Here is a 22004-nt window from a genome sequence, read left to right on the forward strand (position 1 = left end):
TGCATATTTGGAATTTGGGGAATAAAAAGGGGAATAATAATGATTATGGAAAGAATTAAAAGAAGGAAGGAAGAGAAAATAATGAAAAGAATGGCGGAAGAATACAAAGCGAAAACTAGGGGAACTAAAAGGAAAAGAGAACTGACAGAATTTTAATGGAATAAAATTTGTGGGCATGGTTTGGTGTGATGACAAGTAGTCATCAGAGGAGGGATTGATGAAGCAGAAAATGAAGGTTTTCATTTATTAGCGCATAAACGTAGTGTTGAAATAATCATGTGTGACTCTAACCGAACTAATAAAGATTGTACGGGGACAAAATGTGCCCTTAGAGTAGTTTGCCAACATTTATAAGCGTGCTTTATATAACGTGATGTATTAGAATTGCACTAATCCGACATAATCGTAAACGTGTGCTATGATTTGCTTGCTTGAAATGCTTTAGCTTAGCATTACTTTAGTGGAGGCTTCGGCCTAGTTGCCTGGTCTCACGGTTTAGATGCTCGTATTTTTCCAATGTGCTAATAAACGTGTATTTTTGCTTGAAGCTGTACTTTTCCACTGAGATCGTTCAGATGCTTATCTTAAAGTTTCGTGCCAGCTTGGCATTTTTCTCTTTACTCCAAGGTCGATCTGCAGGTGCGGACAATGGAGGCTCTGAAAGTGAGCTAATTGGTATAAAATGTTGCAACTTGCGTACCCATCTCCAAGGATAATGTATGCTTAAGTAAAAGCTTGAGAACTGTCGTTTTTGATTGGACAATTTGAAGCTAACCTATGAACCCTCCAATGGAAGACCCTACTGGATTTGAACTGTTGTCAATAAAACCCAGGTGCACGAGAAGAAAGTAGCCATTACCAGCTCGATACCCGCCATTTTGCAGACTTCGTAGCTATTATGGCCCACCTTGCTGCGACGCCATTTTGAATGAGACTTTGATGCTTTCTCTAATCGAGAGAAAAAGACTTTAAATGATTCTTGCCCTAGAGACTTTAACTTTGATCCCTTTGCATGAAGTAGTAGTTTTATTTTGCCGCCGTGAGGCAATTGCCCCGTCCACCCCTGCCCCTTTGCCCCGTCCCATGCTGATCGAAACGGTACCCATGCTGATCGAGAAACGGTACCTGTGAGACGAAGACTTCCTTGTATGCTGATCGTAATTGGTAAATATGAAAGGAAATTGTACAATTGCATTGTGTTTCTTTTAGGTAACCAACTGCTGATTTTTGACAAGATCCCTAGCTAGGAGTTTTTTCTAAATTAATGTTGCTAAATTGTTTTTGCATGAAGTCCCACATGCCGATGCTAATTTGAGGTTAGAGGAGGATTCCTTCTGTTGCACGATGCAATCTGAGACCTTGTTATGCTGACTAAATGTATGCAATTAGCTCGTTACAGATCATAGTATTAGTGATTTGCATTGCTATTATCGAATGCCTTGTTATTCAAATGCTGCATAGATTGCACTTGTTTCGCCGCTATGGACAGTTATTAATGTTCATTTATGTTTATCATTTGGTGTTGAGACACATTTATATTGTGCTAGCTTTATTAATATAGGGAAATAAATTCATTAACTTTGAATAAACTGGTGTGGTTATTCCTGACTGAAAGGTCAGGGTTCGCCGAAATGTATTCTGGATTAATTGTTAAGTGTTATGTTGATCAAGGTATTGCTTATGTTCGTTATTGATTATTGATTTGATGCAATTGATCGATATAGAGTACGGAGAGTTCCACTTAGCCAAAAGATTCATCGGCCTAAAGAGCGTCCAAAATACAGGTAAATTATTAGTACGGACCGCTCTATCAACTGTCAGTGACCTCGCCAAAGAGGGCATGAAAGAAATGAAATTGGATCATACATTCTAAACTGTTGTGAACAGGGCCCCCAAAATCTGTTTGGCCCAAGGCCCCCAAAACCATTAAGATGCCCCTGGCCTAGACGTCGTGGATCTATCAGCCTCACCAAGCAGGCATCTGTGTTCCTTTAACAGCTTGAGGTGGACGTGGGAGGAGGAAATAAAGCTATCAATGTGTCCATCTAGGAACCATGGGTCATTCGTGGCCACAACCATGGACGTTCTGCCTCAGAGGTAGATAATTCCACTCCCCAACACTTGCATGGGTTTGCTACCTTAGCACGCACTCGTGTACAGTTACTCAGTAGTAAAGTCATGCTACACCTACTAAGTATCCTTTTGGGAATGCCTGGCAGCAGTACACCGAATCTTCTTCAGCTATAAAGTTAAGTTGATGGGTAAAAATGTCTTTGTAAATCGAGTTATGTAAGTATAAGAAAGCTAACTGATAAAAAATATGTAAATGTGGGTAATTTGAAAGGTGCCTCACTGACGTTCTCTATCGCACAGAGGTGGTTTTCAATCAGTTTTCAATGCTGCTCGTTTGGTGAACCTTTATGTTAACTGAAATAACTCTGAAAAACTATTTGCCAAGAGCTTTGAGATGCTCATCACTAAAAACAGAAATTTTGGCCACGCAGAGAGGTACAGCAGAATCTCAACCATACGATAGCTTTTTATTTCCGCAAACCCTTTTTTTTGTTAAACCAAAGAAGGTGTTTTGTATGCCAGAACCTGTTATGCACTATCACAGGGAGAAAGCACACAAAGAACATTGGAATTTTAAGTACTCTATTGAAGAAAATGCATTAGCAGATTTATGACATGGTCACCCTTAATTTTCCACAAATATATAGTGCGAAGGCTGAGCACTTAATTGGTGTTTGGCCAATATGGAAATACCATCCCGAAATGCGAGGGTTGAGTGTGGGAACAAAGCTGCGTATATGAAAAACACGTGATAGTGACATCACTGAGGAAGGGTGATGATATTCAGCCCACAAGTTCCACATCAAATATTTGATGGAAACTGTATCCACATGAAAATAAAATGTAACTGAAAAGTACTAATGCTGATTCCCGAATTTGGTACAAAGCGGATCAGGCCTCATATTGTGTGTACACACACACACACACACTTTACCTCATTTCATTGCCACTTTTCCTTAGCTCTGACTGTTACGATATTTACTGTTACACAGTATTCCATTTTCTCATCTGAGGTTTAAGCGTTGGTGATAGGGGATAATGTGTGTCTGCAGTCTCTGAGGAAGAACACGAGGAAGACTATATGTACACCGATAAGAAGTGAGAATATTTGGGCTTTTGGGAACTCCGCTGGCGCCAAAAACGGACCCAGACAAAATATGCACTGAAAGCCCCATTGCTTTCATTCACTTCGAAAATGTGGCGCCAGGTGAGGTGCTCACTGACTGTACTCAGACATCTTCAATCAGTTCTGATTTATATTTTCAATCAGTACCTGGGTACTGGAGGCATTGTCATTTGCTGATCCTGACCCTATTCGAGGTACAAGTGAAGCCTTTCTCTCTCCTCCTCTCCAGCGTTTGCCCAGTCTATCGCAAGGCTCAGAACTTGCACAAACAATGCTTGTTCTGTATCATGAACCTTTCTATGACCTATTTTGTTAACTAGACACTTCATATTACCAACAGGTTGAGGACATTTAATTATATCAGAGTCCTGTCTGCAGCTGATATCACAAAGCCCTTTTGGCCAAGGGTAAACACACCTCTAGATGACAAGACCATCTGAAACTCAACATACAGAAAAACACCATCCGAAACTAACACAGAAAACTGTGTCTGCTCACATTGATCCTACTATAATCAACCTGCCCAATCTTTATTAGATTATTTACCACCCTCAAATCCAAACTCATCCTAATTGACTCGATCAAGTTCCTCTAGATCAGGCTAGATAAGATGCTTAACCACAAGACCCACAAACATAATTTAACATAATTTGGCCAAGAATTACATCTTATATTTCTTAAAATTATATAAGTTTAGACCTCTGAGCAGAATTCTTAAAATGTTAGTATGTGAAGATTACATTTGGGAATTGACATCAGCTGTTGCTTGGGCCACATCAAACATGCCTTCTTCATCCTGCAATGGTTACCTATTGGCAAAAGGTTCCATAACAAATCTGAGTACTTGGTTCACAAATCAGGCATACAGATTCTGCCCACCATTGATTCACATATTGGCCCAATCAAAAGATCATTGATCACTGCAAACTACTGAGTCATATATTTTAGAGACTCTGGGTTTTAAGAAGTACCACTAACTAGGACAATGATTAAAGGCAAGAAACTGCATACGGAGGGAAAGAGGGGCGATTTGGAGGAGCCAGTTTGGGCAAAAGAAAACAAAGTGCAGTGGTAGGGACAGTTATATCCTGCTTTGAAACAAGGGTTTTGCAGCAGGATGGGGGTGATATTAAAGGTATCACACTGAAGAGGAGGAGACAGGAAGGGGCAAATAATGGGGCCTCCTGGCATAAGGTGTCAATGAAGAGCAGTTCTGAGTAGGATCAGCCATCACTAACAGAAACTACAAGAATGTTTGGGATATTTGAAGGGCAAGCAATCAATCGTGAACAAGAATAATGTTAATCTCATGAGGGATGCACCTCCAGCTACATCTTTATGGTTTTGTCCCAATTCATAAACAGCAATATGTTGTTTTTGATAGTCAACACCACTTACTTTTTCAACCTATATTAATATATATAGTGCAAAGCCATATTTGTGACACAGATGCCATGCTGCTCACTTTCTACAATATTTAGGATGAAATATGGGTGCAAAAATATTGTGGTGAATTAGTGACACCCCAGTAGAACTGGGTGAGAAGCATAGTGACTCTCCACATAATTATGGGGTGAAGCATGATAATTGCACCATTAATACTGGGGGCTCAGCATGGTGACTTTCTCCAGTCTGTTTGAGGGTGAAGCAAGGTTACTCCCTTAGTATTACTGTGGAGAGGAAAAGTAAATTATGGCTGCTCCTTCCAGTATTACTGAGAAAGAAACAGTGTCACTGTGGGTGAAAACTGATGGAGATTCCCTTTGATATTAATGGGGGAAATGTATGTTGCTTCCAGCTATATTGACTGTAGTGAAGCAAGGTGGCTCCCTCAGTATTACTGGAGTTGAAGTATACAATGATTACTGGCAGTAAAGCATGGAAGCTCCATCAGTATAGTAATACCAAAGGAGCGACCATGGGAGCATGTTGGTTTTCCATTAATATTGAAGGTGAAGGCTGGTATTTTTACAGTAATACCTTCGGTGATGCATGATAGCTTCCTAGTATTAATAGAGGCAAAGCATATTGGCTCCCCAATATTACTGTGTGTGACATCTGATGGCTCCCTCTAGGTCTACTGGGAGAAAAGGTTTGAGACTCAACTATTAGGGCGAAGAATGGTAGCTCAATCAGTATTACTGAAAGAGAACAGTAGTGATATTCTAGCGCTATGGGAGGTGACGTTTGGTAGGTCCTCTGTAGTACTAGGTGGTATTCACGATGGCTCCCTCCACTGTTACTGTTGGGGGGGGTGAGGCTTGCACTCTCCCATATTACAGGGGGTGAACAATGGTGATCCCCACCAATTTACTGTAGATAAAGCAGGGTGGGCTCACAGTATTTGAGGTTTGCTAAGGCTGAAAGATGGTGGATCGTCCAGAGGACGTGTAGATAGATAATGGTTGACTCGGTTTAATGCCAAGGGCTATCTTAACTTTGGTTTATAAAATTCTTTTTTTATTACGTCATTGCTTGCATCATTCTGAAAAATTTGTGCTGTAGAGTTTGGATCTAGACACCTACCTTATTTTAAAACATGAAAAAAAAAATTATTTGGTTCAGTAATGTTGAAATTAAATATGAGTGCTACTGCTGCCACTGTCTCCAATGTTTCTACCTTCACATTTAATTCTTCTATACAGCAATTGCAAGAACGCCTTAGGGGTAATACTGCACCCAAAGTACCGAAACTGTGGGACACAGTACTTTTCGGATGCAGAATGACCACAAACTTCAGATTTTGGCATCCAAGCGGCGGAACAAGAGCTGGAATCGGCAGGTTTATGGCATGTTTTTCCTTATTTCACTGCCTTTTCCCTCTGTTTATCTCACCAGGATTCACCACAATTGTGTGCATGGAAAAAAACTCACAAGCATGGCATGCTGGAACATCTATCTAATAACGTTAGTTTGGCCCGTCCAAATCCAGATTAGAGCAATTCCTATAAAGAGGCCCTTTTGCCTTGAAAGATTCAAGTCATTACACTAAAGTAAGCAGAAATCAAGTAAACTCACGCAAACACTACGAAGGCCCTCATTACAAGTGGCCTGGTTAACTGTATTACCACACATACTGCAACTGCAAGTTTTGTGATAAAAACCAGCAGGTCAAATCTGAAACCATTTAATGGGGAAACTGTCTGGTATTTGCCAGAAGATGCCGCTTTTGTTGTAGTAAGCACCAAAAAGTGCATGTTATTCCCCCAAAACTCATAATTGGATCCTATTTATCACACTTGATCAATTCGACTCAGAAGAGTCGGATTTTAGAAAGGACGATAGATATCACAGCCATTACCGGACCACTCGTAATGAGGGATGAAGTCAAGATTTACTATACCACCACATATGTGAAACTAACCTTGATGAGCTCCTTATCCCACAGATCATCGAAGTAGCCCTTGTAGTGTTTCAGCTCTTCTTCATCTTCCGAAGTCACTGTGGTCACCGGTAGCACCCCAGCAGGGAAGTTCAAAACATTGTAGAGCATGGTGAAGCAAAATCCAGCTGTAAGAGATAGCACTGTACATTATTACTCCAAATAAAGGATGTCTAACTCTTCAGATTCAGTTTAAGAAACAGCAAACTTGTTACTGCTGATTGGACTATTTCAGCAACTTGCTGAATGTTTGCACAAATAGTCAGTAAAAACAAGACCAATCAAAGGAAGCAGGGAAATTACCACTAAAAATATATTAATACTTGTTAATTACTATGTGTTTTAATGTACCTACAAAGTAATCCTGTAATAAAAATGTTAAAATAATAAGTCAGTGGAAACCACATTGAGAGGAATACCAGCAAATATATTTTCACAAAAGCCAGGGTAGTTGATACAATGAGTCTACAGGCAGAAGCCCTGATTACAGGTTAGTTGGAGAGAGGTTAATGCATGCTTTTGTTTGTCAATTTAGCTCTTCGTAAGTATTAGTGGTTGGGTTTTTCCTCGCCTGCTTTTACTGGGTGTGGGAGAAATGTAGGAGAAACTGACTCGATTTATTCCAACCAAAAAAATCGCATGAAACTTTGGTTGTAGCAGCAGCTAAGCTTAATTCCACATTTTCTCTAGGAGGGAGGAACATACAATGCCCCTCCTGGATAAAATCTTCCCAATACACTCCGACTCCTCACATTGCCTCCCTTACACCCAACCCCATCCACAAGCCTCCACAGGCATTCACAACCTCTTGCACGTGGTAAATGTATGCAAAATTTGTGTTTTAAAGCTGGAAAAATGTATCCTATTCGGTAATTCCTCATCCCGTGAGGTTCTACTCCTAGTTACTGCTCCTAGCTCACCCTGAACCCAAGTTTACTACAATGATCTCCCAAATAACCCTACTAAATTCTCCCTCACTTATCTTACCTTTGATGCACCCAAAACCCCTTCTACTAAAATGATCTCCCTAACCCCTTTTGAGACTCCTCCCTCATCCATCTCTTCTTTTCTTATCCCAGGCATCATCCTATTACTATAAACTACCAATTAACACTTTTTGATTCTTCCCTCCTCTATCCCTCAATTACTCTATTCAACCCTACTAACAAACTCACATATCCTCTGCTCAAATCAACTCATACTAATATTAATACTGTTGTCAAATTTACCTTTACTAATGCACCACTAATCATTTTGGGTTCTGAAGTAGCTTGCTACTTGCCAAAAAGCGCTTTGACGCCTCGTCAGGGGTAGTAAGCACAGGAGAGGCTCAAGGGACGGAAAAGGGGCGGGACGGGGTGGCATGGTGCATGAGGGGGGATGGGAGGCACGACAATAAAGAAAAGTCATTTTACAAAAAACATACTTTTTTGTGCCGCGCCTAACAGCTCCCATCCGTTCCTCAACAGGACTACAGGCACAGGCTCCCAGCCTGCCCTGCGTCCAGTCGTAACACTGCTTTCATGCTGCTGGCAGCATGAAAGCAGAGTTAGGATTGGACGGAGCGCCCAGCCAGGGCGCTCCATGGCAGACAAAGTCTCTGCCTGCTTTCTCCAACCAAGCAACGCAGTGACTGTGTTGCTCGGTTGGAGAGAGCCCAGTGCGCATGTGTGTTTAGCCGGCCAGAGAAGGCCGGCCAAACATACATGCGTACAGAAGGGGAGTGCTGTGCACTCCCCCTCATCCTGTCACAGCCCCAAGGCCCTGCCCCTTTTACTATAAAAGTTGTGCAGCTGTTGCTGCTGGCGGGGGGCAATGCTCCTGTGCCCTAATGGAGGTGCTGCCCCTGAGTAAGCGCTATATAAATACTATTACAATTACAGTTACATACTACTGAGGTCAATTTCCTGAGCTGCAATGGTAAACTCTCATGTGACTTTTACCATTCTAAAACCGTGCAACTCGGAATCAGGGTGAAAATCGCACATGGGCAAGCATTTGTGCTGTGATTTGGTAGGTCAGGACAATGGGTGTTTCCTTATAAATGTTGTGTAGTGTGGCCCTCAAAAATATTTTCAATACTTTCCCCACTCAAAATGTGTTTAACTTACACTAAAAGACAGCAGGTAGGTGTAAGTTGTCCAGGTCGCCAGTTGTCACAGGAAACTGCCCAAACATCACATTTTATCGTAGTATGAAAAAAAGGTTCTCTTCAGCTGGAAAGTGTTTTGTGTAGGAGAAAGGGGATACTTTTGAAAATTTGCATATCCTAAAACAAACACAAATCTCTGCAGATTGTATTCTATTCCATCTGGGAATGTTGGTGCCTCCCAGGCATATCCTTGAAGCTGGGAGGACTGGATTGGCCAGTGTCTGTGCATGTTTGCTCCTGTCTAATTGTAACTGGCAACACACACTATTTATCAGGTCAGGAAGGAGAGCAGAAGCTACACCTCCTCTAGTCCCCAGTGTCAAGTGGTCTGGGATACATATTTGGAGGTTGTCAAGTGATGGGATTAGATCATTATAAAAGAAGCATGCCATTACAGATTGCAGGTTTCCCTTCCCCTCAGGGAACGGCTGAACAGACCTTCCAGTCACCCTGAAGAGAGGATGGCTATCAAGATAATTTAGACAGGGCTCCAGGCTTTTCTGGGTGGATCTTGGTGAGTAAAGGACATGGAGCCGCTCCTCTGTATTGCTGTAGGGACCCTGGGGAAAGACAGGGTCATCCTCAGCAAACAGTGGAACACATGCCAGTGTCCTCCATAGACTGATGAAGACGTCACTGATCCATCTTGTGCTTTGCCCTGCCTGCATCTCTAGACCCTTGTGATCGTCCTCACTAAGCTGCTGATCTGGTCACAAAAAGACTATAAAACCTGTTGTCCTTTTTACCATCCCAGCTTGGGAGTTCCAGTGTGACTTGAGGGGGCACGACTGAAGGGACAAGGTGAGGATGATGTGGGATAATTTGCCATGCACCCAAAGGAGGAGACTAGAGGGGTGAATAGCGGGGCATTACAGTGATCTTGGCTGGTAGGTAGAGATCTGGTTCTGATGAGGCTAGATTAGTACCTCTCTTTAGTCTAACTACACCTCCTGAAGTCTATGGGGACCTCTACAAGGCTATAGGTGGGTCACGGGAAGCAGATGCCCTCCCATTTTTGCATTACTGTGTACACCAACAGCATAGTATACCAGCAAAAGAGGAAAAAGTGATAAAGGCATTAGCACCAAAGAGTCTCAGGAGGAGAGGGCACCTTTCAGACCTGTATCCATCAAAATACAAAGTTACTTTACCAGCTACTGAAACTGGTCAATTACATCTATTGTATTTTAGCTAATCAGATAAGTCAAATATGCTTCACAAATGTGCATTTAAGATCACGTGTAATTCTAATTTTAATGTGACCAAAGTCTTCGAAAAATGTTGTGAACTATTGATGTTTGGGGCACCTACTGATGTTTGGCGACCATATTTCAGGGAATATGCTGGCATTTTTGACGAAAATATATTTGCAACAAGGAATGTAGGAAAGTAACTCTCTTTTTGGCATGGTTATCCCCACTTTTTGTCTGCTGCCAGTGTGTTTTGACTGTGCCAGTGTGTTTTGGCAGTGTTCACTGGGATCCTGCTAACCAGGACCCCAGTGACTGTGCCCTCTCCCTCTAAATGTGGTTGCTTTGGACTTAGCACACCCCAAAATTGATTGGCATATGGTGCCCCCAGATAAGTCCCCAGTATATAGTACTTAGGTACCCAGGGCATTGGGCCACCAGTGGATCCCCATGTGCTGCAGTATGTATTGTGCCACCCATGGGAGCCCTTGCAAAATGTGTCTGCAGGCCTGCCATTGCAGCCTGTGTGAAAAGGTGCATGCACCCTTTCACTACAGGTCACTGTAAGTCACCCCTATGGTAGGCCCACCTGGCCTGTATGTGAAGGCACCCCTGCATGAGCAGAGGTGCCCCTACGAGCTTCAGCTCCATTACAATGGACTTCGCAAGTACAGGTAAGCCATTTTACCCATGTACTGGACAAAGGTCACTACCTATGCCCAGCTACATAATGGTAACTCTGAACATGGACATGTTTGGTATCAAAATGTCAGAATCATACCCCAATACTGTTGCCAATATTGGTTATATGATTCCATGCACTCTGGGTGCTCCTTAGAGGACCCCCAGCATTGCTCCTATCAGTCTTCTGGGGTTTTACGGGCATCCCCCGCTGCTGCCACCCCTCAGACAGGTTTTCTGCCATCCTGCTGCTTGACCAGCTCAGGCAGAGGAAAGCAGAACAAAGGATTTCCTGAGGGAGAGGGAGGTAACACCCTCTTCCTTGAAAATATGTGTTACATGGCTTGGGAGGAGTAGCCTCCCCAAGCCACTGGTATGCTTTGAAGGGCATATTTGGTGCCCTCCTTGCATAAACTGGTTTGCACCAGTCCAGGGACCCCCGTGCCCTGCTCTGGCAAAAAACTGGACAATGGAAAGGGGAGTGACCACTCCCCTGTCCATCACCACCCCAAGGGTGATGCCCAGAGCTCCTCCAGGTGGCCACTTGATTCTGCCATCTTGAATTCAAGGTGGGCAGAGGCCTCTGGGGGCATCGGAGTGGCCAGGTTAGGCATGTGACGTCACAGCTCCCCTCCTGTTAGGTGGTCACCCTACTAGGTGACCAGTCCCCCTTCCTGGGCTATTTAGGGTCTCCCACTTGGGTGGGTCCTCAGATTCGATGTGCAAGATTCCAGCAGGACTCCTCTGCATTGTTTACTTCTTTTTCTGGCCACCAAGACTGCAACTGGACCCTCCAGGAACCACAGTCTGCAACTCCAGCGACTACACGGCTCTGCAACATTGTCTGACTCCTTTCAGCAATTGCAAGATTTCCCTGGCTGAGCATCCTCTGAGGGTGACGAGTCTTCAGCCTGCACAAGAAACAAGAAGGAATCTCCTTTGGTGTGAAGGAGTCACTCCCCTGCAACCACAGACACCAACTGCAATGATGACTGTCTATGTGGATCTTCTCTCCTGTGGAGCTGCGTGGATCCTGCATCACAGGTGGTGCTCTGGAGTGGCCCACTTGGTCTTCTCTACCAGCTGTCCAACTTGGGAGACTGTAAGCCCTTGCCTCTCCTTGCAGGACAGTAGCCCTGTGCACTGCAACTCCTGCAGTTACCAAGACTTGTTTGTTCCTCCTCCAAGGGATCCTCAGGCTCCGCATTGCCTTGGCCCCCAGCACTCCTTCTTGCAAAGCACAGTCTTCTGCCTGCTGCTCCAGTGACATGGGACTCCTCTTCAGGTGTGCTGAGTGGGCCTCACCGCGACTCCTATGCCTGCTGCCCGTGGGTCGCAGGCGGGGGCTGCCTCCTCCTTTTGTAACTCTCCAAGCTTCTGATGGTCACCTCCTTGTGTTGAGTCCCCTGACCTTGCTGGTCCTCTTCAGCCTTGCAAACCTTCTTCTCCTACTCTTGCATTTGCCAAGGCTTCTTGGTGGTTCTGAGGCACCACTTACTGACTGCATCACAACTGCCAACATGAGACATCACTTGCATCACTCCTGGAACTCCTCTTCTGCTCCTGTGCTGCACTGCTGACTTTTTGTCCACCTTCCGACCTGGTCCTTCATCCACAGAACATTGGGTAGTGGCTCCTGCCACAGCCGGACACTCCAACTCGAACTGGACTTGGTCTCCTTCCTTTGCAGGTCCTCTTCTGTCAAGATCCACCTTTGGTTTCTTCCAGTCTCGTCTGGGTCTTGTACAGTCCTTTTCCAAAGTTATCCTGTTGTTTTGGGGAAAACCAGGTAATTACCTCTTCTCTCCTGGTCGCTGGGGGAGACCCTGGTACTTACCTTTTGGGGTTCCTAGTTTGGTCACCCCATAGGGCCTTCATTATTTGCTATTGTTTTCACTATTTGCTATTGCTTTCTATGCTAATCACTGACTTCTAATGTGTACATAATAGTGTGTTTACTTACCTCTTACAGGAGCATTGCATATTCAGTATTTTAGCATTTGTGTTACTATAATAAAGTACCTTTATTTTTGTAACACTTATAATGTGTACATAATAGTGTGTTTACTTGCTTCATATTGGATCATTGCATATTCAGTATTTTAGCATTTGTGTTACTATAATAAAGTACCCTTATTTTTATAAAACTGTGTGGTTTTTTCATGTGTGTAAATGCTGTGTGACTGTAGTGGTATTGCGTAAGCTTTGAATGTTTCCTACATAAGTGTTAGCTGCTCGTCCACAGCTACCTCTAGAGAGCCCTGGCTTCCTACACACTGCCTACATTTCACTAATGGGGATACCTGGACCTGGTATAAGTGGATAACACCATAGGTGCTCACCACACACCAGGTCAGCTTCCTACAAGGAGCATTAAAATAGCAAAGATTCATCCCTATAGCTATCTCCCCATCTAAACTAAAAGGCAAAATATACAAATGCAATAATCAGTGGCATAGCAAGAATGCCAACGGCCCTAATCAAGCAATGAAAATGGTTGTACGAGACATTAGTTTAGGTACAGCAACTGGAAGTATATACTTTTCTCTTTACTTGCAGTCACTAGGTGTTTTTTGAGCACCTTATGGGCAGTAATTTGAATTCACTTCAAGTCTCCAGTAGGTATTCTTGAATATATCCCAATTTTTGTTACATTCTTTTAATAGGTTTCTGGACTTACATAAACTCATGGTTTTTGTAGGTCCCCCCCCAGAATATCTTTTAGTTATGATAAGACCCTCTTACTTCTTGATGGATTGAGTGGCCATCAACACTATTTACAAAAAAAAACTCCTGACATATCAATTGTGTAGCTAGGCACCTATGTGCTTGCTCTAATAGGACTTTACTGTACATTTGTTTGCATATCAACATACCCATGATTCTCTCCACTTGTTTCACCTATATGTTTAGTTGTGGTTATTGCCCACGTGGGCTTCATTTTGCACTTATGCTTAAACACTGATTTCATAATGCGATTTACGATGTAAATAAATCTGCACTCTTACACTGGAAACCTATTTTGTGTATTGTCATGATATGACACTACAATGGTTATAGTCATTTTTGCTGGTTTTACCCACTATTTTCTCGCTGAATGAGCTTTGTGTGAACAGTTGTGGTTTGTACATACATTCCCAGGTTCACATGGACATTTAGGTTGCTTTTGTTTATTTTGTGATTAAGTTAACAAGACGCACGGGCAACAGGGGCAAATAAGTTGTGATCGCCCTCCTGAATCAAGAAACACAGCTTATCCTGACACACAGGAGACTGTGGAAAGACAGACAAGTAGCCTAGAATGATTCACTTTAAACATGCGCAACTAATTGTCCGCTGAACAGTGGCGGCCCCTCCGCTATGGTGGAGGAGTGTTGGCCCACTGACGAAAAGCAGAAAAATAAAGGGATAATAGAATTATTTTGTTATCCCTTTATTTTTCTGCCTTAGTAGGGCGGGATGCAGTCACCCCCACGTCAAGTGGAGGAGGAGTGGTATGTGCGCATGTCAGTTTGGCTGGCCGTCAGAGGCAGGCCAAACTGACATGCACATTTAAAAACTCACCACCCAGCTGCATTTTACAGCTGGGTAGAGACCAAGCGCAGTTCCCCACTCTTCCCCTGAATCACGGCACTTCTTTCATGCTGTATAACAGCATTAAAGTATCCTTGTGATTGGCTGGGGAGAGAAGAGTGGCGCATCACGGAGGGGTAGGTAAGTTTCTTTTTTTTTAATGTAACTTCCCCCGTGCCCCCTAGCTGCGGTGCTGGCCCTTCGCCCCCCACCCATTCCTGGTAGCAGCCATGACTGGCGCTGAACTATACCCTTGAGGTCCTCTTACCCCCATGGTTCGTCACCAATCTGGAGTACAGGAAGGCCCAGGCAGACACTAGGAAAAAATATGAGCAAGTCAATGAAAAATTAATTGCAACCAGTGTGGTGCAAACTGGAACCGGTACCACTGCACTGACTGCACCTATTATAGCTACACTCTTGGCAACAATATGCATTGTTTTGCATACATAGGTATGACAAAAGGGAAAATCATCAGGTGTTACATCACCAAAGAGCTTTCCAGGGGACCCCACGTTGAAGGCAGGACTGAGCATAGGACAAAGTAGCACATCCAGGTTCAGCTTCCTCCACTCCTTGACAAACTCCTTGCTGTACTCCTGAACAAAAGAAAGAGGATTACACACAACAGCTGAAATGTATTTCACAAACAATGCCCAAGCCATAGACTACCACCCTGAACTCTTCACTGACATATGCTGTACTTCCAGCTTGGCCCATCTTCTCAAGGAACACCACGACTTGTCAGTAAATGGTATGACCACTAGTATTGTTTTTTAGGATGGCAATAAACTAATGCACACTGCAATACCAAACCTGACACCAAGATTAAATGTTTGAATGATTAGACGACTGATTGACGAAGCGAGTGACTGAATTAGTGAGTGGTATCGTACCCGTATTTCATCATTTTACGTGGCATACCAGATCCCCTGCCACAGTAGCCTAGACACCTGTTCACAAAAAGCACTATATGCTTCTCTCCAGTTTGAAACTTCTAAACCTCACACGGATTGAAGGTGCACATGACATGATTACTGAAACGGTGATAGACTTATTGTTGGAGTTTAACACTGATTGTTGGCACAGACCAATTAATGGTTAGGTACTACCGGTGAACCCTGGAATTACTTAGCAGTAACGAAGCACATTATGAGGCAAGTTTGACTGAATTTTGCCGCAAGGAGAGACACATTATACAAAAATTATGTGGTTCGTAAATGACACACAATTTGCCTTGCTTTGCGCCTTAATTTAATCAACCCTACCACTTTATGCGTTCCATTAAAAACCACTCAGCAGAACAACATATTACATTTCATACTTGTGTCTCTCTCACTTGGAGGTACCTTAGAATTTAAAACATAGGAAATAACGAGATGAATAATTTTTGTGATTCTTCTGAAGTGGGACTCTCTGCTGAAATAAATACAGCGTTTAGAACAGCGTCTAGAGTGTAAGTATGAAACTGTTTTAATAGCAAAACAAAATATTATGATCAAGAAGGAATCATTTACCCATCCTGTTTGAACTGCATTTACATGTTTAAAGACCTTCTTTCCTGCTGCTAACAATACTTGGACAACGTTAACACCTCTTTCAATAGGAAAGTGCAGCACTCAACAGCTGAAAGTGCTTCACTTAAGGTTCGGAAAGAGTTTGGCGCCCTTACACCTTGTGTGAAGAAATTTTAGTAACTTCTGATCTGCCTGAATAGGAAAAGATTTTGGTTGAAATCTGCAGATTATGCATCAGATGATGGATTAAATGGTGACAGCTGTTCAATTCTGTTTTTCTAGTACCTTTTGGTGGACCAGACTCTTGACATTATTCTTTAGATATTGGACTGATTTAGGCGGGTATTTGTCATGGTCAGATGGCCTGCGGGTCCATAAGGGGCATTAGTAATGGCCCACGGTCCAGGTCATCTGAGTAGGACACTGCATGCCTCCCTTTTTATGAGAGAGAATGTTTATTTTATTAGTTAATTAAAACCATGAAAGTAATCCTTCAACATAAAATTTGACAGAACCATGTTAATACACTGAAACATATATATTACATAAATGTATAAAACTGGGAGGAGTTAAATACATTCTACAAATTTGAATTACTCTTGCTTGACTCCGGTTACTGGTCCCTTTTTATGAAACTTTTTATGTGTTTCTCTTCCTCCATTTCTGTTTTTCCTCTGGGCTCCAAGCTAGGTCCCCGTTCAGTGGAAGTGCGCAGCCTCAGAGGGTCCAAGATGCTCCTGTAGAGAAACAGGTACCCTCGGACAGGATCTCAGTTATAATGAACGTTGAAGTGCTTCTTAAGACCTTCCTTTTTTATAAGCATTGTCTATCACTCCAGGTCTCACTTCTCCTCGGACTCTGTGTGATCTTGGAAACCTCTCACGCACCAATATTCTTTTCATTTTGTTTGTTTACAAGCCCTTTACAATACAGAAGACTATATCTTCCAAGAGTCTTGTATAAGGGCATTTTGTATACAAATCCAGACTTCCACTGGGGAGACAGATTGAAACTCACACTGATTGCAAATTACTTTCTGTTTCTCTGTAGTTATTTTTAAGGTGATACGTTACACTTCGAGTTTAACCGAATTCGTAATCACTGCCTGACCAACAAGCTCAAAATTATTGTATATGCGTGCATAGCCTCCATGCGACATGTTAGGGCCTTGACAGACGTGGGTGTTGCCAGTGGCTGGCCACAGCGCCCTCCTGTTTTGCCACCATCACCTTGCTGAAAGGTAAATTAAAGTTTATTTCTGTGGTTCTGCGCCGAGGTTCTGCCTTCAATGTGGAACACATAAAACGCCTAAATGCTATTAACTGTATCCTGCTGCAACCATGTAAGCAACAAAGGTAATTACTTTATAATACACGCGAGACTTCGACTCTAGTTTAAAAGCTCTTTAATTTATTCAATGCAAGCGACTTGTGAAGTCTCTTGTCACGTGTAATGAAAACGTGGCGCAGCTTATTTTGGTTTCATTTTAACTTCATAATACGTGCGGCCAGAGTCCGCAGCCAGTGTGAAAGGCAAGCCATGCAGCATAGATGCATTTGCAGTTTAAACAAGGAAAACAGGTACTGGCGTTCCCTTCTTCCGATACCTTTTTCTAAAAAGAAAAAATGAATAGTAGAAAGGAGACATGTATGGCAATGTGTTCTTTTTTCACTACATAGGCCATTAGAGTACATACAGAATCCCTGCATGTTTCCACGGGTTTTGAAGAGCAGAACAGTGCTTTTAATGGTGCTTAATTTTGCACTACAGATTTTGCTTTTATTCTTTTTGTCTGCAATTTACATGCATTTCAGCAGCTTGAGGGAAGCGTGATGGCCTGGCCATATATTATGAACAATAAATATCAGGTGTATTTATTATGAGAGATCTATATAGCCTGGATATTCCCCCTCTTTCCATCTTGTCGGTTACCGGTTTTCAATCAATCAGGCTGAATTCTGGGAGAGGTGTCAGCCTGTCTCTACAGCTCTCTAAAGCATGACACAGCTAGAGATAATGAAAGAACTAGGAGGCGTGTAGGCACAATATTTCCATGCAGTTTTGAAGGGATTGTATGTGATTTGTCCCTCAATATGGTCATGGAAATCCTTGGTGACTTGCAATATTCTTATGACGTACGGAGGTGGGTACTTTATCCCTTATATGACATGCAAAGCCTCAAGCCATGCGTTAATTTATCACAACTGTTCATTCTAAAGAAGATAAATAAGCACTTAGGCCCTCATTACAACATTGGTGGTAAAAAAAGCCTAGGCGACGGCCGCCAAAAGCCCATCGCCATGGCTACCAGCCGTCCGCCATAATATAACCACAGCCGGATTTCTGCCACAAGAATGGCAGAAATCCGGCTGTGGCCATACTGGTGGATGGTGGTAAGGTGGTGCTGCTACCACCAGCGGCACCATGCCAGTAGACCCCTGCCAGCCGAATTATGAAAAATAATACGGCCTGGAGGTGTTCTGCTGGCGGGTGCTGCTGGCGGTAGCAGTGCCCCGTCCTTTCTCCTGCCGGAGGACCGCCTGGATCCAGGTAAGTTGGGTCTCAGAGTGGGGTGGGGGGTGTTGTGTGTGTGTTGGGGGGTGTGTGAATGTATGTGGGGGGTGTGTGAATGTATGTGGGGGGGGGTGTGAATGTATGTGGGGGGGTGTGAATGTATGTGTGTGCATGAATGCAGGTGTGTGTTGAGTGTTGAATGAGTGTGTGCATGTACGGACGTGTGAGTGCGTGTATGTTGTGAAATGTGAATGCATGTCTGAGTGTATGTTTGGAAGCGTGTGCGGATGTGTCTGTGATTGGATGTATGCATTCGTGTATGTATGTGTGAATGAGTGTGTATGCATGTGTGTAGGAAGTTGGCTCTGTATGCACTATTTCAAAGTAAGGAATAGTATGCACAGAGTCCAAGGGTTCCCTTTAGAGGTAAGATAGTGGCAAAAAGAGATAATACTAATGCTCTATTTTGTGGTAGTGTGGTCGAGCAGTAGGCTTATCAAAGGAGTAGTGTTAAGCATTTGTTGTACATACACACAGGCAATAAATGAGGAACACGCACTCAGAGACAATTCCAGGCCAATAGGTTTTTGTATAGAAAAATATATTTTCTTAGTTTATTTTAAGAACACAGGTTCAAATTCTACATGTAATATCTCATTTGAAAGGTATTGCAGGTAAGTACTTTAGGAACTTTGAATAATCACAATAGCATATATACTTTTTACATAAATCACATATAGCTATTTTAAAAGTGGACACTGAAATTTTCAACAGTTCCTGGGGGAGGTAAGTTATTGTTAGTTCTTGCAGGTAAGTAAACCACCTACGGGGTTCAAATTGGGGTCCAAGAGAGCCCACCGTTGGGGGTTCAGAGCAACCCCAAAGTTACCACACCAGCAGCTCAGGGTCGGTCAGGTGCAGAGTTCAAAGTGGTGCCCAAAACGCATAGGCTTCAATGGAGAAGGGGGTGCCCCGGTTCCAGTCTGCCAGCAGGTAAGTACCCGCGTCTTCGGAGGGCAGACCAGGGGGGTTTTGTAGGGCACCGGGGGGGACACAAGTCAGCACAGAAAGTACACCCTCAGCGGCACTGGGGCGGCCGGGTGCAGTGTGCAAACACGCGTCGGGTTTTCAATAGGTTTCAATGAGAGACCAAGGGGTCTTTTCAGCAATGCAGGCAGGCAAGGGGGGGGCTCCTCGGGGTAGCCACCACCTGGGCAAGGGAGAGGGCCTCCTGGGGGTCACTCCTGCACTGGAGTTCCGCTCTTTCAGGTCCTGGGGTCTCCGGGTGCAGAGTCTTTTCCACGCGTCGGGATCTGGGAGTCAGGCAGTCGCGGTCAGGGGGAGCCTCGGGATTCCCTCTGCAGGCGTCGCTGTGGGGTCCTCAGGGGGGGGCAACTCTGGCTACTCACGGTCTCGTAGTCGCCGGGGAGTCCTCCCTGAAGTGTTGTTTCTCCACAAGTCGAGCCGGGGGCGTCGGGTGCAGAGTTGCAAGTCTCACGCTTCTGGCGGGAAACGCAGTTTGTCTTTAAGTTGCTCCTTTGGAAACAAAGTTGCAGTCTTGGGTGAACAGGGCCGCTGTTCTCGGGAGTTTCTTGGTCCTTTTAGAGCAGGGTTGTCCTCTGAGGATTCAGAGGTCGCTGGTCCTGGGGAAAGCGTCGCTGGAGCAGTTTCTTAGGAATGGGGGGGAGACAGGCCGGTAGGGCTGGGGCCAAAGCAGTTGGTGTCTCCGTCTTCTCTGCAGGGTTTTTCAGCTCAGCAGTCCTCTTCTTCTTAGGTTGCAGGAATCTGAGTTCCTAGGTTCAGGGGAGCCCCTAAATACAGAATTTAGGGGTGTGTTTAGGTCTGGGAGGGCAGTAGCCAATGGCTACTAGCCCTGAGGGTGGCTACACCCTCTTTGTGCCTCCTCCCAAGGGGAGGGGGTCACATTCCTATCCCTATTGGGGGAATCCTCCATCTGCAAGATGGAGGATTTCTAAAAGTCAGAGTCACCTCAGCTCAGGTTGCCTTAGGGGCTGTCCTGACTGGCCAGTGACGACTCCTTGTTTTTCTCATTATCTCTCCTGGACTTGCCGCCAAAAGTGGGGGCCGTGTCCAGGGGGCGGGCATCTCCACTAGCTGCAGTGCCCTGGGGCATTGTAACACGAAGCTTGAGCCTTTGAAGCTCACTCCTAGGTGTTACAGTTCCTGCAGGGGGTAGGTGTGAAGCACCTCCACCCAGAGCAGGCTTTGTTTCTGTCCTCCGAGAGCACAGGTGCCAGGGTTGTGCCAATTGTGGAGACAATGGTACATGTTAGGTGAAAGAACACTGGTGCTGGGGCCTGGTTAGCAGGGTCCCAGCACACTTCTCAGTCAAGTCAGCATCAGTATCAGGCAAAAAGTAGGGGGTAACTGCAACAGGGAGCCATTTCTTTACAGTGTGTGAACGGGGAGGTGTGGATGTAGGGAGGTGAGGGGGTTTGGAGAGGTGGGGGTATCTGGAGAAGTCAGGGGGGGGGCAATCAGTGACAGGGAATTCCTTCCCTGTCATTAATATGGCCTACCGCCATGGTTTTCGTGGTGTTACAAACGCCACGAAAACCATGGCGGTACACGGGGTCATAATCCCGCAGGCAGCACAATGGATATCTCCAGCCCGGCGGCTGTTACCGCCATGGCGGTCGGATTGGTACATTGGCAGGTTGGCTTGAGCCAACCCGCCAATGTCATAATGTGGCAGTAAGTACCAGCAGCCTGCTGGCAGTACTACCGCCACATTATCGCCGACCGCCGGGATTGTAATGACCCCCTTAGTGTATTCAGAGGACGTCCACATACTAGTTACAGGTCCCAAATTGAGACAAATCCTCTGAAATTGGAAGTACCAATCGTATCAAGATCTGATTAGGGAGCACTCAGAGTGTGTATTTATAATGGTAGGATGTCCTGCAGCTCACCTCACATGTATCTGGGACATGTTGAAACAGAGGTACCTTCTAATAGCAACTGGGTAAAATGACCATTCTGGACCAGAAATTTAGACCTGATAATAACACTGAATGAGACAGCTTTGATTAGAAAAAAATAAACACATCAACACCTGAAATATTGACAAGCTACTATTCGATATGCTGGACCACCTAACATGCACATAGTTTTTCAGATTTATTTTAAATTGTTTGAAAAAGAACAGTATTTTAAATATAATATGTGAAAACACATCAGTAAATGATATTCCTAAACAATCCTAACCAGTCTAACCAGACCTTACCAGTCCCTATCAACTTGTATTTGATATATTTCTCAAGATCTGCAACCTTACCGTAGTTTCCTATCAGAGAGTGCCTTTATCAAAAACTCAGTGCATGGCTGCAGATTGCCATTGGTTTGTGCAGCTAAGTCACAGTTACCTAAATGTGATCTGGTGTAAGGGATCAATGCCGTGCACACTTCTATCTCCAACACAGCTTTATTTTATAGCAGTTGTGACCACCATTAGTACATAAAGAGTTTTCAGTCAAAGAGACCCTTCCATTGAGTATGTCTGCCAACAGACACTGCAAAGATGATGTCTAGGTTCTCTATAGAATACAGCATTTCACCTGTCCCTTATGAAACAGTTTTTCAGAAAAATGTTGAAAGAGGAGTACCATTTTAGAAAGTAAAATAAAATCTCTGATGTGCTAGAACACAGTTCACTTGGTCCTCAGCAACTGGGACAACAATCTATTGCGGTAGCAAATACTTAGACACCTCCATCAGTGCAGTATCACGATTACCACACATTAATGTCCTTCATGTATAGGTGGGGTTTTATTGA

At 44.0% G+C, this 22004-nt stretch overlaps 1 protein-coding gene across 2 annotated transcripts in view; it reads right to left on the reverse strand.

Annotated features, from left to right (window-relative positions):
• LOC138293508 (vitamin D3 hydroxylase-associated protein-like) overlaps positions 1-22004 on the reverse strand; it is a 341751-nt gene that overhangs the window by 16736 nt on the left and 303011 nt on the right. For both annotated transcript variants that reach the window (XM_069232750.1, XM_069232749.1), the window contains exons 13-14: positions 14668-14776; positions 6564-6709 (exon numbers count right to left, since the gene is read on the reverse strand). In XM_069232750.1, coding sequence (XP_069088851.1) covers positions 6564-6709; positions 14668-14776 — 255 coding nt within the window. The remainder of the gene's footprint in view (positions 1-6563; positions 6710-14667; positions 14777-22004) is intronic.

Source organism: Pleurodeles waltl, chromosome 4_2 (genome assembly GCF_031143425.1).
Source record: "Pleurodeles waltl isolate 20211129_DDA chromosome 4_2, aPleWal1.hap1.20221129, whole genome shotgun sequence".
Lineage (NCBI taxonomy): Eukaryota > Metazoa > Chordata > Amphibia > Caudata > Salamandridae > Pleurodeles > Pleurodeles waltl.